At 33.0% G+C, this 18,212-nt stretch overlaps 1 protein-coding gene across 1 annotated transcript; it reads right to left on the reverse strand.

Annotated features, from left to right (window-relative positions):
- Nucleotides 1-12,711: 12,711 nt before the first annotated feature.
- LOC139494099 (uncharacterized) lies at nt 12,712-13,506 on the reverse strand. Its single transcript, XM_071282274.1, has one exon. The coding sequence runs from the start codon at nt 13,504-13,506 to the stop codon at nt 12,712-12,714; it is 795 nt and encodes a 264-aa protein (XP_071138375.1).
- Nucleotides 13,507-18,212: the final 4,706 nt, after the last annotated feature.

Here is an 18,212-nt window from a genome sequence, read left to right on the forward strand (position 1 = left end):
CTCATGCATGTAATTCATTGCAACCAAAAACCACTTCTTACCTCTCAAAAACAGTTACAATTAAAAAATCCAATCAAAATGATCCATAAAGCAGATTATTTTCAGGAATATCTTCCGATTCGTCTGTCAAGGAATTTCTACATAATTCTGACCCTTGGCAGGAGCAAAGCTCCGTACATGTAAGGTTTTAATTGTTGTGAACAAACACTTTTCACGTGGAGATTTTCCCTCACATGAACACACAAGATCCTACAAGAATTCTGCTGAAATATGCCCTTCAAAATAAACGGTGTGTAAATAATTAATTAATTTTCGCCAACCTAGTAATCTCCCTTATTTGCAGAGTGAGTGTAATTTTGAGCTCCGATAAATTTTCAATTTTCTGTTGTAAAACAGTCTTGGAGTCAATTTTTTTTGGATTTTCGTATGCATAGAGGATTTTGCTATGTGTTTCCTGTGTTTATAGACTTTTTTAGTCAGGAGATAGTGAGATTCTATTGACATTTTTGCTGTACGACATCTGAATTCAACTCACCAGTGTTTCAAAATGGCCAATATACAAAGAACACTATCGGTTCATTTCTATACTCGTGGTTTTAAGGGGATAACACACGATGAAATAATAAAGGAGCTTGAACAACAAATAAAATTAGAGAGTGTTAAATCCATTCAATTGACAGAAAAAAGCTGTGTTGTCACTTTAAGCGACATCGATGCCAAAGAAAGGTTAGTACAGTGTGATTTAACAATAAAAAACAGAAGCGTCAAATTTACTGATGTAGACAACACAATAACAAACATAACAATCAAAGACCTTCCTTATGAACTAAATGACTGCTATGTAGCTACACAAATGCTCCAGTATGGCAAAGTCGTCCCGGGTTCAGTTAAACGGGGATATATTCGTGGCAAAAATATTGAAAATGGTTCAAGATACATTCAAATCATTAATTGTGCTCCGACAATACCAAACAAAACAACATTTGGGAGATATGATGTCCGAATGTTTGCTGATAATGGTCGTACAGAATGTATACATTGTAAACAAAGAAATCATCCATCCTATGCTTGCAAAGATAAACCTGACCATAGTAAGCGCTGCTATAACTGTTCAGAAATAGGGCATTTTGCAAGGGACTGTCAAAACGAATCAAAATGTTCTTTCTGTAACAAAAACGGGCATGTCCGTACTGACTGCGCCGATTTTAAACGCCATACTATATTCAAATCTTATGGTAATTATGCTAGTGAAATTCTCGAAGGTAGAGAAGCTCAGGAAAACGACAAACATGAAAGTGAGTCCATCGACCCCTTACAAGTGGCAGCAAACCATCTACAAACACCTAATACATACCACACCAAATCAAAAGGGACAAACGTAATGTTAGGAGCTTCAAATTCTCTGAGAGTTGGTCGATTTGAAGATAATCTAATCAATGCCTCTATAAATGGTGCCACCCTAGAACAAATTGATAAGGGTTTGGGTGCGGCTTATGAAAATCACCGAGTGAAAAGCAATGGTTCAAATGTAGGCAAGGTCATCATAAGCTTGGGTACTAACGACTTAAGTAGAAACAAACACGACAGTGATCAGGTGAATGTTTTTGCAACACAAGCTATAGTTAAAGTCAAACAAGCATTTCCAAACGCGGATATTGGTGTGTGCGGTATTATTCCGAGAAAAGGGAACAGTAATCATATTCACACAATAAATGAAACAGCTACAAATGTGAACAAATTCTTGGAAAAATTATGTCTCAAAGATGAAGTGCTGACCTATATCGACGTAGAACACATATTCGTAAAAAATGGTACCGTGGTTAAGTCACTTTATGAAAAAACAGACTCTAGTGGAGTTCATATCACAATTGAAGGGGCTCAAACAATACGAGTCAAACTACGTGAATTTCTTCATCCAAAGATATCACCAATTCAGAACACTCCTCGCCCTTGTGACACTAAGCGCAAACTTAGTGAAATATCGCTGACGCCAATGTCTGCAGAGAAAGAGAGTAAACAGAGTAAACCAGGTTCTCCAGATGGACATGAGTGATGATACACAAACTGAATTACTATTGTATTTGTGACTTTTATGTAAAACTATGAAACAAAAAATTAATCCAAAATGTTGTTTGTAAATATGTTTTATTTTACTGAATTGCAGATTTTGAATTATTATTATAGATTTTTTTTCAATCTATTGTACTTCAAACTGAATCTTTGTATCTGTATTGTTATATTTTTATATAGACAATTTGAAATGTGTTCACTACTTGTGTATTGCCATAATTGGTCAATGACTCGTAAAATTAAAAGTAAATATAAATCGGTGTCGTTGATCGTAAACTTTCAAATAAATCAACGAGGCATAGCGGTGTTAAAATGTAAACCAAATCATGTACTTTAAATAAGAATGTCGATCCAAATCATAACATTGAATGTAAACGGCTTACGTGATAACAAAAAACGTAACTTAGTTTTCAATTGGTTAGCGAACAAAAAATATGATTTGATTTGTCTACAAGAAACACATTGCACAGTGAATGATATAATACAGTGGCAAAATGAATGGAAAATAAATGGGGGCAATACAAGTGTTTGGAACTGCGGAACTAGTGATTCTCGTGGTGTCTCTATTTTACAAACAAAAAATTGTCCCGGCGAAGTTGTGTTTGATAATACTAACTCACAAAACGGTCGAATAATAAAATGTAGCATAAAAACGGAAAGTGCGATTTATCATATTTCAAATATTTATGCTAACAATAGCGGCGTCGACAGGAAACGGCTGTTTGAATCATTTCATAATTTTTTGGGTAATTTTACAGACGATAGTGTAGATCATTACAATATTTTGGTAGGTGATTTTAACTGTACTCTTAACAAAACAAATGATAGAAATCCTTCTCACTCTCGTGATGATATTGGTACAAAGGAATTACTTTTTTTATTGTCACAATATGATCTTACAGACATATGGAGAGATAGGTATCCAAAAGACAAACGGTATACGTTTCAGAGAGGAAATTCTAAGTCTAGAATCGACTATATCTTTTGTGACAAAAGTCTTTCAAATAAAGTTTACAATGTTGGTATATCGAATTGTCCTTTTAGCGATCATGATCTTGTGTCGGTAAAATTAAAACTTGATGAAATACAAAGAGGCCCGGGTATATGGATAATGAATATAAATACAATAAAAAGTGAAGAATTTAAGAATGCATTCAAAATTTGGTGGGAAACCTGGAAAACTGAAAAAAAAAGGTTCGAAAAAATACAAGATTGGTGGGATGTCACAAAATTAAAAATCAAAAAATTAACAATGGAAGTAAGTAAAACATTAAACAAAAATTCTCAAAAAAGTTATATTATTAACCTTGAGCAGAAATTAGAAAAACTAAAATTAAACAGTAATAACTCTGGTGAGGTTGAAAATAAGGTTTCAGAAATAGAAGCGCTAATTAAAAAATACTATGAGAACAAATCAGAGGCGTCAAAAATAAGGGCGCGTGTAAAATGGGCGGAAGAAGGTGAAAAATCGTCTAGCTACTTTTTCAATCTTGAAAAGCAAAACGGTAAAAATAAATTATGGAGTCGAATAAAAACAGAAAATGGGCATTATAAACACAATATAGACGGAATACTAAATGAACAAGTTAAATTTTACTCAAATTTATTTAGTTCCGAGGGATGGCATTTGGAAAATGCTCAATATTTAACAAGCCATATCGAAAACAAACTAAATGAGGACGACAAACAATTACTAGACCGTGAAATTAATGCGGAGGAAATAATGAAAGTTCTAAAAATTATAAAAACAAATAAATCCCCAGGGGAGGACGGGATCATATCAGAATTTTATATATTATTTTGGAATACAATTCAAGAGGAATTTTTAACGTTATTGCAAGAAATATTTAATAAAAAAACAATGTCGGACTCACAATATAAAGGAGTTTTAACACTACTATTTAAGGGCGGGGAACGAGAAAACATACGTAACTGGCGCCCTCTTACATTACTGAATTGTGATTATAAAATTATAGCAAAAATACTAGCAGAAAGATTAAAAATAGTCCTTCCTAAGCTTATACATCCCGATCAAAAAGGGTTTGTAAAAGGCAGACATATAACGGAAGCAAATAGAATGATACAGGATATCATAGAATATATTGATAGTGAGGATGAAGAGGGTATAATTGTCTTTCTTGACCAACAAAAGGCTTTTGATAGGATGGAATGGGGATGGCTAGACTTCGTTATGAAGGAATTTAATTTTGGGGACAATTTTCGTGGTTGGGTTCAAATGCTATTAAAAAGTGCTAAGACATGTATAAAAACAAATGGTTACGTCTCTAAATATTTTTCAATTTCTAGATCAGCCAGGCAGGGGTGTCCTATAGCCCCTTTTTTATATATATTACAAGCAGAGCCCCTGGCCTGTGCAATAAGGGCAGACAAAGACATTGCAGGTATTATGCTGCCCGGGGAAGAAAATGGGGAGCTAATAGAAACCAAATTGAATATGTTTGCTGATGACACGCAATTATTTAATAAAAATGAAAGTTCCGTTAGAAAATCTTTTGAAATATTAGACAAATACGAAAAGGCCTCGGGTTCAAAAATTAATTACGAAAAGACTAAGGGAATAAATATTGGCGCAAATAAACGCAAACGGCCTACTTTTAAAAAGATAAGCTGGACAACAGATAACATAAAAACACTAGGTATTCACCATGGTTATAACATTGATAACGATAAAATATGGAAATCAATATTGGAAAAAGTACAAAATTGTGTACACATCTGGAAAAGTAGAAAATTGATATACTCTGGAAAAGTCCTTATTGTTAAAAATTTAATTATTTCAGTGTGTGGTTATGAATTAGAAATAAGAGGTATACCTGAAAAACATAAAAAAGACTTAAATAAGATAATATGGGATTTTATTTGGGATGGTAAAGTGAATCAAGTAGACCGGAAGGTTTGTTGTTTAGACGGCAAAAAGGGGGGCATGGGGATGGTAAATTTGGATAGTTGGATAGAAAGTAAATATATCAAATCGATATATTCAATATTACACAAGCCATTATCAAGTTGGAATGCGATAGGTAAATTTTGGTTAAAAAAATATGATAAAAAATTTGCAGATAAACTTTTTCTGTGTAGATGTTCAGACCTTTCAGGTCTTGAGATAAAAAAACTACCACATTATTACAAAAACGCTTTACAATCGTGGTCAAAATTGACAAGGATCACACAGGGTATAATAACTAATAAAATGGAAGTAAAAAAACAGCCTTTATTTGGAAACTCAAATATTTTATTTCAAAGAAAATCTATATTTTATTCTTCTTTTTCAAAAAGTCTAATAAAAACCATTGGTGATATATGGGATGATAATACCAATGAGTTTAAATCGTGCAATGAAATATATCAACAACTTATAGATAGACGCAATTGTATTTCGGAATACTCACGAATTAAAAGTGCCGTACCGCAAACTTTTATACAGGTTTTAAGAAATAACGATGTACAACGCACTTTAAAAAACTACAAAATCAAAATTTCTGAAAACTTTGAATTTATAAATCCAGATAACAAAATCATTAAAATCAAAGATTTGACATTAAAATATCTTCAGTTAAACTTAAACATAACTGAGACCCCTAAATGTCAAACAAAATGGGAAAATTTGTATAGCGAGTACATAAATTGGGAAAAAATTTGGCTAAATCTCAGTAAACTGGATATTAATAGAAAAGTTAAAGAGTTTCAATGGAAATGTATACACAGGATTATATATACAGAAAACAGACTGCAAATAATGCGTATGTCAAATGGAAAATGTCACTTATGTGATGAAAACAATAACATTGAAACTCTTGAGCATTTATTTTACCAATGTAACAATGTTAAACCATTGATAGAAACAGTTATCAGAAATTTACAACTGTGTAACTTAATAAATAACGATGCACTCGTTGAAAAAGATATTCTATTAGGAATCTGTTTAGATAATTCGAATAATATAATTGTTAACGCAATAATACTTTATTTTAAATGGGCTATTTGGAAAATACGTAATAAATGCAAATTCGAAAAAAATAAACTGAGTATGCAGTCTATACAGGCTTTGTTAAAATTGCATATGAAAAACGAATTAAAATTACTTTTACTACGGTCAGATATAAAATATATATGTAGATTGAAAATTGAACTCTTTATCGGAAATATGTAGGTAAATATTTTTAGTTCAACTGCTCTAAACTAAAGGTGTGTTTGATTCCATATGTAATAATAATACTATATCTTAGGAAGAACGTAGGGAACACTATGTTTGTTTGGTATTGGTTTTTTTGTACTGTAATTGATATTTGAATCTATGTCTGTGCATATTAATATGTTTATTTGTAAATTACACATATCACGTTTCTTATACATCAGTACTCACCACATGTGCTTTATACTTTTATAATCCATACGTCAGTCACAGAATCATTTCAACTTTTGTTCATTCACATTAATTCAATAATTTCTAATTCTAACTATAACTATTATTATTTTTTCAATCAAATATATAGTTTTCACGTTTAAATCAACACATGTATAATGTAAGTCAGTAAACCGGATATACGTTAATTATTATGAATTACAGTGCCAGTGATGCGTAGCAGGTAAAATCAATTGTATTGGTTATTTTTAAATGTATACTTATGTAAACTATGGGAAGTTTAAACTCATTTGATATTTTCCCTGGTCAAGTGAGGCTGTTAAAAAGCAGGGGTCCCTAAGTATGCGACCTGGGCTACTTAGGTATTTATATAGCAGGAAATAATTGAATAAAAATATTTGTTATCGTTAAAAAAAAAAAAAAAAAAAATTTTCGCCAACCTTATTCTAAAGATGAAGAAACAGGGGGTTTTAGCAATGTGTGATGCGGTCAAAATTGCCGATTCAAAGAGCGGTAACCAGACTAAACATACATCTTTACTGTATGGTGGCAAACTTGACGCACATTTTATTCATATCATGATGAAATGGTTTAAAGATATTCTTCAGATCATGAATCTTCGAAACTAAATTCTTGCACAAACAAGGGCTTCATCTTCGTCAGTACTCCCAAAGCTCTGTAACTACAATAGTCGTGCGTGTCCTTCAAAGTCCTGTATACAATTTTCTCACTACCCCGGAGACGAAATTGTGTCGCATCCGGTAAGAGTGTGTACAGTAGGAGTCAGTTTATAATTTTTTTGGGAAAAGCAAGCACATAGTTGGTGAAGGGGTAAAATTCTTCAACTATTCTTTACACGGCTAATGTTCCCCATCTACACCTACAACTCGCATACATGTCTCATCTGTTTGTAGTAGTGAACACACAGAACAATCACATCCGTATCAGAGGTCCGTATGATTATTCTGTCGCTCTTTCCTGGTTCTTTTCTGTTAACTTCATGTCCATGTATAAGGCATTAGTTATTATACGAGTATTGGCCCTTGTTGAGTGCTTACCAAGTTACGACAGTTATTAACACTATTGTCTAAAATAACTTCGACAATTTCGGATTTACAACCGTTCCGGCTAAGTAAAGCTCACTATAAGGTGGAATTTTAGGGGATTTGTCATAGTTTTGAAGAAGAAAAACTACCAAAGAAATTAGGGAGAGGAATCCTTCTCCCTTCAATAATATGATACACTTTGGTGGAAGCTGAAATCTTTGTGCGGCTTTACTTTGGAGCAGACAACTTTATTGAGTTTTCATGTCGTAGCGGTAAAAGAATGTCTGCTACTGTGAGCGCTAGAGAAAATCAGTGTGCCATATTTTTATAATAGTCAGCTGCAAGGTCACCATTTTTTTTACTTTTCTGTTATCATCAATACATTTAAGCAATGCCATACCACCTTTCAGACTGGTGTAAGTTGTGAGTGATGGGACAAAGGAAGGTAGAGAGAGTGCACAAGAGACATTAAAATCGAATCGGATCACCAAATCAGGAATTTCATCAAACGACCCATACTCTTTAACACATTGCTAGCAGATTCCATCATTAAGTCTTTCAACAGAACTTAAGAAGAAACGTTTACTCTGTACAGTAAAGGAAGTGATTCAGTACTTCTTCTCTGGCAGACGATACACTTTTCAAAATTAAAACGCATGTGTTGCTTTTTTTAACTACTTGGACCTAATCGTAAAGGACTTTATAATTCAATCATTTTCCAGATAAGTTTATGTCCAAATTCAGACTTGGTTCTTACTTTTTAAAATATATCAAAAAGAAAAAAAAAACATATCAAATAAACATACGAAAATAAGAAATCTTTTAAAAATACATAAAAAGATACGATAACCAACACGTAATAGGACTATGAACTAACAAAAAAGATCGAATTGAACAAATTTTGGCAACGAATAATCGTTGTTATACGAAATATCATTTATAGATTAAAATAATAGTATCGGTCCGGTTCAATATTTTTGTACAAGTCAAATTTCTAGAGAAAAACTTGTAACCTGTATCTTCTATTGTAGTGTATATTTTGTTTCAATGCACAAGTCGAAATAATGCTTCTGAGATAAATGATTTTGAAATTGTTGTTTAATAAAGGTTTGACATATCATATAAATGTTGATTATTTTACATTTTGCGTAAAAATGAATGACGAAAATGAATTGAAACGTACTCTATTAAATGCAAAATATTCGGTGTGTTCAATTTTTACAAAAACTCTTCAATAACAGATTTATTTTGCTTGACTTTGTTTGAAATTGTTAAAATAAGGTTTTACAACAATGTATATAATAAAGCATATCACGAATGTTCTTTTAGAATGTAGGCCTAAATTTTTTTGAAAGTATTTTTTTCTTTAAAGTAAGGGAACGAACTTCAAAGCCAATTTTACAAAAATTGCACCATACGATTTTTTGACAACAAGTCAAAATGTGAAGCGTAACCTTTGAACTACCAATACTGTGATTTATAGCCATATAGTCCGAATGACGATTAAACTCCTTAAATAAGCGACTTTTCCTTACTTGGTCACCGTACTAATAGCATTATTAGGAGTAGAAAGATTTCTAAATTTTAATGTATTATTACACAATAGACATTTACTACCATTAAATGTTAATAACTTTGGAAATACATCTAAATTATCCAAAAACAAAGACTCATTTCTATTAATTAGATTCCAAATATCTACAATTTGTGGCTGTTTCAAGTTAATAATCAAACTATTATCATTTAAAATTAAATTAAAGTTAATTTCTTCAACAATATCAAAATAAATTAATTCAGCTGGAATAGTCTTAATTTTTCTGTAAAAATTAATAAATTCATGTATTTTAGTATGTCTTTTTCTTGCTTTAACAATACTAGCTTAAAATATTTTATTAATCCTTCCATTATAATATTAAAAAAATATCCATATTCAATTCTTAACAGTTGAAATTTAGTACAAAAATACATTTGTTACAAAGTACATGTGATATTAAATATCAAAAAATATTTCTTCTTCATCCCTAAAAAAAAATTTAAAAAAAAATTAAAAATAATATTCAAAACTATCTACAAAATAAACAATATGCTATTAAATATCACATACATGTAATTTACGATTCAGAATTTAGGGTAGGTGGAATTGGTGTAAAAAGTAAAATCACAAAAATACTGAACTCAGAGGAAAATAAATTCGGAAAGTCCATAATCACATGGCAAAATCAAATAACAAAACGCATCAAAAACGAATTGACAAGAACTGTCATAACTGTCATAAACAAGTGAACTAACGAGAGTAAACTTCTTACTAACTAAAAACAAAAAAACAAGACAGTAAATCGGTGAAAAGTATAATTGTATAATTAAATTTAAAATACAGAGAAGCACAGGGTCTATATCCTGAAGAATAACAATTACTTCAACAACTATATGAACTTATGATTTGTAGAGTGAAGTTTTCCTATGATAACTATTATTGACGTTCTTTTTTATGAACTTCTTCAATCCTCAAGCTTTATGTCATTCTGAAAAAATCAAATATATTAAACAAATTTTTACAAGATAGTGTATACACTATTGTTGCACAATGTTGGTACAATGCTAGAAATGATCAATATGGCCGCCAAAAGAAATTCATTTCTGAGTATATTGACAAATCCCTATTTTGTTTGTTATATTATTACAATTTACAATGTTCATTCCAGGCTGCCCAAAAAGGAGCGTATAAAAACTTCCCAAATAGAAACCTGATTGTTGATAGAAAAAAAATGATCCAATGATGATACAAGGATCCAATAACTTTTACTGCCACAGGAAATGCTGATATAACAAAATAACCGGTATGAAATAATCCAACCGGACACATACATATTTATAAAATATAATTAAGACATGTTTTGATATATTTATTCATTTTCCAAAATTACTTTAGCCGTTAAACATGCCTTGCTTCAAAAAAGTGTTTATGACTACTGTAATTGTCGCTTATTAAAGGACCTGTTCTAAGACCTTCAATTATTTCAACATTTCTTCCGTTTTCCTCATATGTTGTTTTGGTGGTAACTGTTCTTCTAACAGTTGTTAAAGCAGATGTCTGCGTTCCAATCTTTACTCCTTTACCGCAATTACCAACTTTTCTAGGGGCTCTTGGTATCACATGTCTTAAATCTTTCGAACTCAATTTATATGTTTCTGTAGATGAAAGACCATGAAAAGGTCTCTTCTTTGTTGACATTATGATTAGTTTTGTCGGCTTTCTTATTATTTTACCAACTTCTACATCCTTCCTTACTATAAGAGAAGATTTAACTTCCTTATTGTTTTGTTTTCCTGTACAGCTGCATTGTCAGCCTGTTATATTCCTTCTATTAATGTTTGGTCCTTTAATGAAGGAATATTTGTACTTGTGTACCGGTGACCCCTTCAACATTCAACAAGGAATCAGCCCCCTAATCAAGAAGACAGGCATATGAGAATGCCTTTACAAGAGTTATCATAGTAGCGGGATTTAAATCAACAGGAATTCACCACTTTAACACATTAGCAAGTTTGCAAAATTTAAAATCTGGACGGTTTCCCGTTAAACCAAAAGAACTAAACTGGATGGATATTGTAAGAGAAATCAAGAGGAAAGGTTTGATTTGTGAAATTGGTTTTCCTAAAAAGTCATTCAGCCTGCAGAAAGGATTTATAACTGTACATCACAAACTGACGAACTATTGCTGAGCTTCACAGATGGAATTACTCAAACATCATCAATGCCTATGTGTTCAGCACAGATTTCACAAATCATGACACAGCTGTACATTTTTATACCTGTTAAGAGTCGTATACTCAATTTTATTTTTATGTAAATAAATATATATTGTGTCATTTTAGAACTTGTATTTTGCCAAAGGATGTATAAATGAAAGTCGAGCAATTCATTTTGTATTGATTTATAATTACAATTGTTCATGTTAATGTAATGCATATAACAATAAGGAGATCTAGTGCAATGTCTAGGAATAATATTTAGTGAGTTTATCAAACTAAAGGGAGCAAGAATAACAGAAGTCACGGAGTAGTTAGTTAGTAAGTTATTATAGAAGAGATTTATTAAAACATTAAATAATTTATTTATCTAAATAGATAATTCAACAATAATCAGTCAGATCAGTCAGTTAACAGAATTCACACTCAAAGTAATCTGGGTCAGATTCTCCTTCTAAAACTCCACACTGCGACAAATTAGCGCACGCTCTGTGGAAGAGACGTTCACAGTTATCACATTTGATTGATAACACCATTACTTCTATTTCACTCTCACATTTATAGCAAGATTTATTTTCCCCATTGTTAGTAGCTTTATTTTTTCGTTTTTTTTCCCCTGTTTTGGCTTCGAACTTTTTATTTCCTTTTGTCGCTTCCTTTCTTCTCTTTCTTCCTTTCTCCTTTTCTTTTCCCGTTCCTCATGCTCTTTTTTTTTCCTTTCCTTTCTGTCAGGATTTTGTTCATCTGCAGACCAGACAACGCTTTAGGCAATGGAACATATGTTTTTCTTCTTGCAGACGTCTCTTTTGCTTTTGGCAATTGTAGGAATTTAGCAAAGGAGTCTCTAGAAACAGAAGCTTCAGATATTGATTGAGTATGTGAAATCAAAGCTGGGATCTCTGCGTCTACTGCTTCTATCTCGGCATTGGACACATTTGCAACTTCAGTAATTGGTCGTGCAGTCGGGATGTTCTCAATATGACATGTAGGAAGGACAGTACTTTCTGTAACAATGGAAGCGTTGTCATCAACAACAGAAGTAACTGTGTATGGATACACAGTACTTAAAATTGTAGCGTTGTCATCAACGGTAGCACTGGAAGTGTTGTCATCAACGGTAACAGTAACTCTGGATGTAAGCACAGTACTAACAATGGAAGCGTTGTCATCATCGCTAGCAATAACTGTGGATGGAAGCACAGTACTAACAATTGAAGCATCGTCATCAACGGTAGCAGTAGCTGTGGATGTGACTGGTAATGGATCGTGCTTGATCTCTGGAAATAAACAGCTTGGTCCTAGTTTTGGATTTTTTATTACAGCTGAAGGTTTGTAAGGGAAAAGCCCTGCCTCTTTAAATCCTTTCACAGCATTTTCTACGTTATCTGATATGTCCCATGCTGATTTAAATACCTTTGCAAAAACCGCTTTTGTAACCGTTTCTCTTGGATTATCCATCTGTTAAGTTCTGACAGATTTCCTCCAATTATATTTAAGGGAAGAAAACAAACATAAATCTAGAGGCTGAATGATATGGCTTGCGTGTTGCTGCAAGCAATACATTACAAAGTTTTCTCTTCGACTAAATTCATTGGCCTCCAAACTGATGTGTGTAGAGTGGCCATCTACAAATAACACTACTGGAAGGGAAACCTTTCTTGCTTTAATGTGTGGTAGGAAAGTCTCACGAAGCCAAGTAAGAAAAAGATCAGAATCCATCCAACCATTAATGCTTCTGCCAAGTATGGCATCTTCAAAACCCTCAAGTGGGTTGTATTTGAATCTTACTCCTGGATATACAATCATGGGCGGTATGTAATGGGCTGTTGCACTAGTGCATGCTAGCACAGTGATTTGGGTTTTGTCTGAGCTGAAAAAATTATAAACCTGTTTCGATCCTCTCATCGTTAACACTTTGCTCGTCTTAGGACATAACGGGAAACCGCTTTCATCAGCATTATATAATCTTGATGGGTCTTTTAGTATATCCATTCCACCCTCTACCTCTTCCGTCATATACTTTGTAAAATCTTCAAACCATTTTTTAATCTTAAAAGGTGAAACCATGGCCCTTTCCTTTCCAAGATCATTGGGTGTTCTCTCTGATATTTCTGGATGACGTGACTTAAAACTATAATACCAGTCTTTGCCAGGAAGATTGTCTCGGAACTTTGTCTGTCTGCCATCGTCGTCCAAAATTTTCTTTACTATGTGTAATAATTCAAATCTGGTTCTTAGGTACCCGATTTTTGCCATTTCTAAGCACCATTCAACAATTCTGGCCTCTTCTGTGGTTGATAGTACAGGCTTAGGTCAAGATCGTGCTGCAATTTCAGTCCTCCCATTTACCTTGTCTTGTATTGTTGATCTGGGGATACCATATGCCAAAGCAGCCTTTCTCATAGATATTCCACCATCTTTAACTAACTGGACAACTATTTCTAAAGTGGTGTCATTATAATTTTGTTTGTATTTCTTTTTTTCTTTTGACATACTGAAAGAAAGAAAAAGGACAATTACTAATACTGATTGATTTATGATTGATTGATTGTTGGTGTTAAACACCAATTCAGCCATGTTTTATATGTTATGGCGGCTATTTTTTATCGGTGTGGTAGTGGTAGTAATGAAAATAAATTTTGGGCTTCAACCAAATGAAACTTGAAGTTGAATTTGATTTTTAAAACTATTGATTGTTTTGAACTTTATCTGTACTTTGAAGTCTGATAATGTTATTATATACATATCACGAACTTACTAACAAGTTTTGTGAGAATTAATAGATGAGTTTGTATAATGTATACAGTGGCAAGTATTTCATGCATACATATATATATCGTATCATGACAAATTCGATATGATACCATTTCATTTCGATGCAAACCAAGGCTCCGTCTTGAGGGAAAGTTGTCTCGTTGGCACTAATATCACATCTTCCTTTATCTATTTATACTAGAGTGGCATACTGAGATGAAGTTTTATGTACATGTTAATGACAAGATTTCAGTCCACCGGAGTAGGACATGCAACCCTACATAAATATTATTTATTCTGACTACTGAGGAAACTAGAATTGTTCTAACTCATAAACTCTATGTACTTAGTTCAAATAACAATTCTCAAGTATATGGTAATATTGATGGGGCCCTAATATTGTTATATGAGTGTAAGGTTCATAATTGACAGAATATGAAAAGTTAAACTTGATACTTACATATACAATTGTACATGATGAAGCTGTTTACATACAAAAAAATATTCGAACAACAACGAAGCAGACCTATAGATAGTAAACCCAATAGTTCCAGGCAAAAAAATCCGAACGTGTTTATTTTACTATAAATGGTAGTTGAAGTCAGCATCCAAAGATATATTTATTCTGCATGTTCATTTTTTTTTTAATTTTTTTTTTGGGGGGTCCTTTATGAATGCGATATAAAATTAGGATCAATCAAACTCATGATAAAAAATGTCTAAACCTCATTTTAGTTCGACGTGTGAACCCGGGGGTTGGCAACCCCCTTTTCTGCCGTGAACAATCTTGCCTTTTACACAAGACAAACTTGATGAAAATAGCTTTAATCATCAATGATATTTGCACTAGTTTTTTTCTTAAATCTACATTCATTTTTATCATCCATGTCTATAAATATAGATTATTTTACACGTGACCTGTATTTCACAATGCGTCGAAATATAGGGCAAATAGACTTTTTACTACCATCCAACTAAATTTATATAAAAAGGCAAAATAATGCAAATAATTAACTTGTATTGTCAATAATGCAGTAATTTATGATTTTGTGGCCGATAATAACCTAAGACAACACAATCAGAAGGACAACTTCGGCCACCCATTTATTTTTTGTTTTCTATGCTGTCGACGATTTTCGGCCACAATAACATATGAGTCATGACCTCTGAGTATGTATAGACCGGGGAATTCCAAAAAAATGACATGTTAAAACGACGTCAAAACTTGCATGTGACCTGGAGATTCTTTTTCAACGTCGCACGTAATTGCAATAGGGTGTGTTCTAAACCGACATAGGACTCCAGCAAGCCCATGTGTGAGGTCTGGACCTGTGACTAAATATGCATTAACAGATTGGCCACGGATTAAAAGCTACACTCTCTATTTTGCATTTTCCTCGGAGTTCAGTATTATTGTAATCACTCTTGCTTCTTGTGTACTACTTAACACGTCAACAGTGGTACCTCAGCATTGAAATCTCTTCGACATGACAATCACGCTGCAACTAAAAGATTGACAACAACGTAAAAGCATCTGAGGAAATTTCGAACAGACTTAAGTCGAACGATTCCAAAACCTATGTCATAACCACCATCTGTTACTGCATCACAGAAGGCGGACAACGATGTAGATGCGTGGGTATTCCTCATTTTTAAGAGGTTTGTAAAGTTAAAATACAATGCACTCGTGTAAAGCTTTGGGCTAGTAGTTTTGTAAAAAGATTTACAAATATTTGCAGTTTAAATTTCATGGAGTATATCACTCGGCCTCCTGATCTTTGTGTGAATTGTATCTATTGTATCAACCTACCTATAGTATTATTGTGAACTTGTTCTCGTCCTGAATATGCATGAAATATTTGCCACTGGACGTTAAGCAACCAACAATTAATCAATCAATGACTTCATAAAACTAAATTCAAATGAGTGTGAAACATACAGCGTTTCCGTTGATAGACAACCATAAAATGATCCATTAATCAAGTTGGTGGAAACAGAACCATACAAAACATGCATTTACTACATACTCAAATTAAAAATATGTCTTAATATCTTATCATTTCACATTTCCATATTCACTATGTAATTTATAAGAGTACATAAACTATTTTAAATTTCCTTAGTCAGCATGGTAACCTTTTCCATAGCAACGAAACCAAAAAAGTTTTTTTTTTCGACATTTTTTCAGCCAAAAAAACCCAAAACAATATTAATGTTTTTTGGCACATGGTTTAACTTATCAAGCCTATTGACAATCTGTTTTTCATGTGCATTGTATTAACTTATTGTTTGCAATATCAGATGACCCCTATTTATTTGGAACAACTGCTATGCAAATTATTATTATGTTTAGTAAATTGTACCAACTTTTCATCTTGACTATTCATTTGTCCCTGAACAGATATATTTCTCCCTTGGCCAATACCATATGCTTTCCACATAGTTATTTGCATATTTTCCTGAAACTCTATATTGGAGATTCCTTTAATAAGACCAGTTGCTCTATGATCATCCAAAGTATTTGTGATTTCCACATGAGCTGCTTGCCATCCAGAAACCCCACCATAGTCATCTATTGCAGAGTTTATATCTGAAGCACAAACTACATTTTTTTCCATTTGAAACGCACTGTCTGATTTTCCCTCGCTTGTGTGCAATTTTGGCATTACAGTATGATTTTCCGCTTTGAGCTTCGCTGAAGTCATATCTTTTAATGTAAACTCCTACACTAAAAACTATTAAGATAACTATACATCAAAAGATTTCTTTAATTGTCTCTTAACCATCTGCTATCGGACGGTTACCTTATGCATATAAAAATTAAGCTCTGTATGTCAGACCAGTACGAAGTAACGGTCAATATTCCAATCTGATCATCATACTCTAGTCCTGAATATTTAGTTTTTATTATCATGTTCTACTCCTATCCATCCATAAATTGTTTGAGTGCAATATAGTTTTTTTAGATAAGAAAATCAAATAAGAAAATATATTGTTTACAAGGTATATATTTGGACTAGGACTATACACACATCAAATATGATAAAAGTGCATTTTTTTTAATGATGCTAAAGGTTATAAAGAACTGATAGAGGAATTAATTGTGGTCTGTGGCCAACTACCTCATGATCACACTGGACATTAAGTCACCAATTTTTTTCACGTCACATAGATAATTGAAAACAAATTTGTCGTTAATAGTATGAAGTGATGTTCTTATGTGGTTTCTAAATGAAGTGAAATGTAACACTGGATTGATTGATTTTTAATCATTTACTGTTAAAAGTTGTATAATTTATATTTGTGTTTGATTATATTCTGTCCGTATACGCGTGTGATCTAGAAATGAATGTGCAATACTGTCTTTACAGTAGCCCCTCTTTTACAGCTTTCCACACATAATGGTCTTGGCTCACACTGAATGACTGAAGATGTAGGACAGAAAGTCTCTGAGCAAAAAGTCACACACACAGTGAACCAATTTTGTCAACATAATTTATCCAAAATAATATCAAAGATGATCAAATACAAGAAATATATTTTTTGCATGATTAAAATTAAATAAATCTTGATTTTCCAAGTATAATGACATATTTTCTAAACTTTAATATGAATATATGTATTACGTTACTCATAAATATTCATGAGCATCACAAGAGGTATTTGCCCCTGAAAAGAATGCCGTGACATACCCGCGGACAGACTCTTTCAAATCTCCCAAAATTACTGCAAAACAATCAATTATGTACTTTGGTGTTTGAATAAGTTCTTTGTGTACTATCCCCCCCCCCCCCCCCCAGGGTGACTGGGGTATATAAATATGGTCACTTGGTCTTCTCCCGACCGGCAGTAAAACGCTTGCCGAAGTGGGGCGTCCGTTTTGCTGTGCGGAATGTATCAAGTTCGCAGTCACGTCCGGTTAGAAGGGGGACGTTAAATCCGATGCCTCGTTTAAAGAGAGTGCCACTTTCTGTGCACATAAGAACCCTTGCAACAACTCTTCTGAGGGGTCCGTAGGTGGCCTGTTGCAAGGCAAAATTTCTGTCCCTATCTAAGATACCCTCATTTTCCAGTGGCAGTCCACATTTCCCCGACCATCATCCCAGATGGCCTCTATCGTACCAACCTACCTATTGTATTTATTGTGAACTTGTTCCTGTCCTGAATATGCAAGAAATATTTGTCACTGAACGTTAAGCAACCAACAA

This window comes from Mytilus edulis, chromosome 11, assembly GCF_963676685.1.
Source record: "Mytilus edulis chromosome 11, xbMytEdul2.2, whole genome shotgun sequence".
NCBI classification, from domain to species: domain Eukaryota; kingdom Metazoa; phylum Mollusca; class Bivalvia; order Mytilida; family Mytilidae; genus Mytilus; species Mytilus edulis.

Excerpts from the sequence above, each read along its gene's own strand:
- LOC139494099 (XM_071282274.1), bottom strand. The coding sequence starts at position 13,506 with ATGGCAAAAATCGGGTACCTAAGAACCAGATTTGAATTATTACACATA.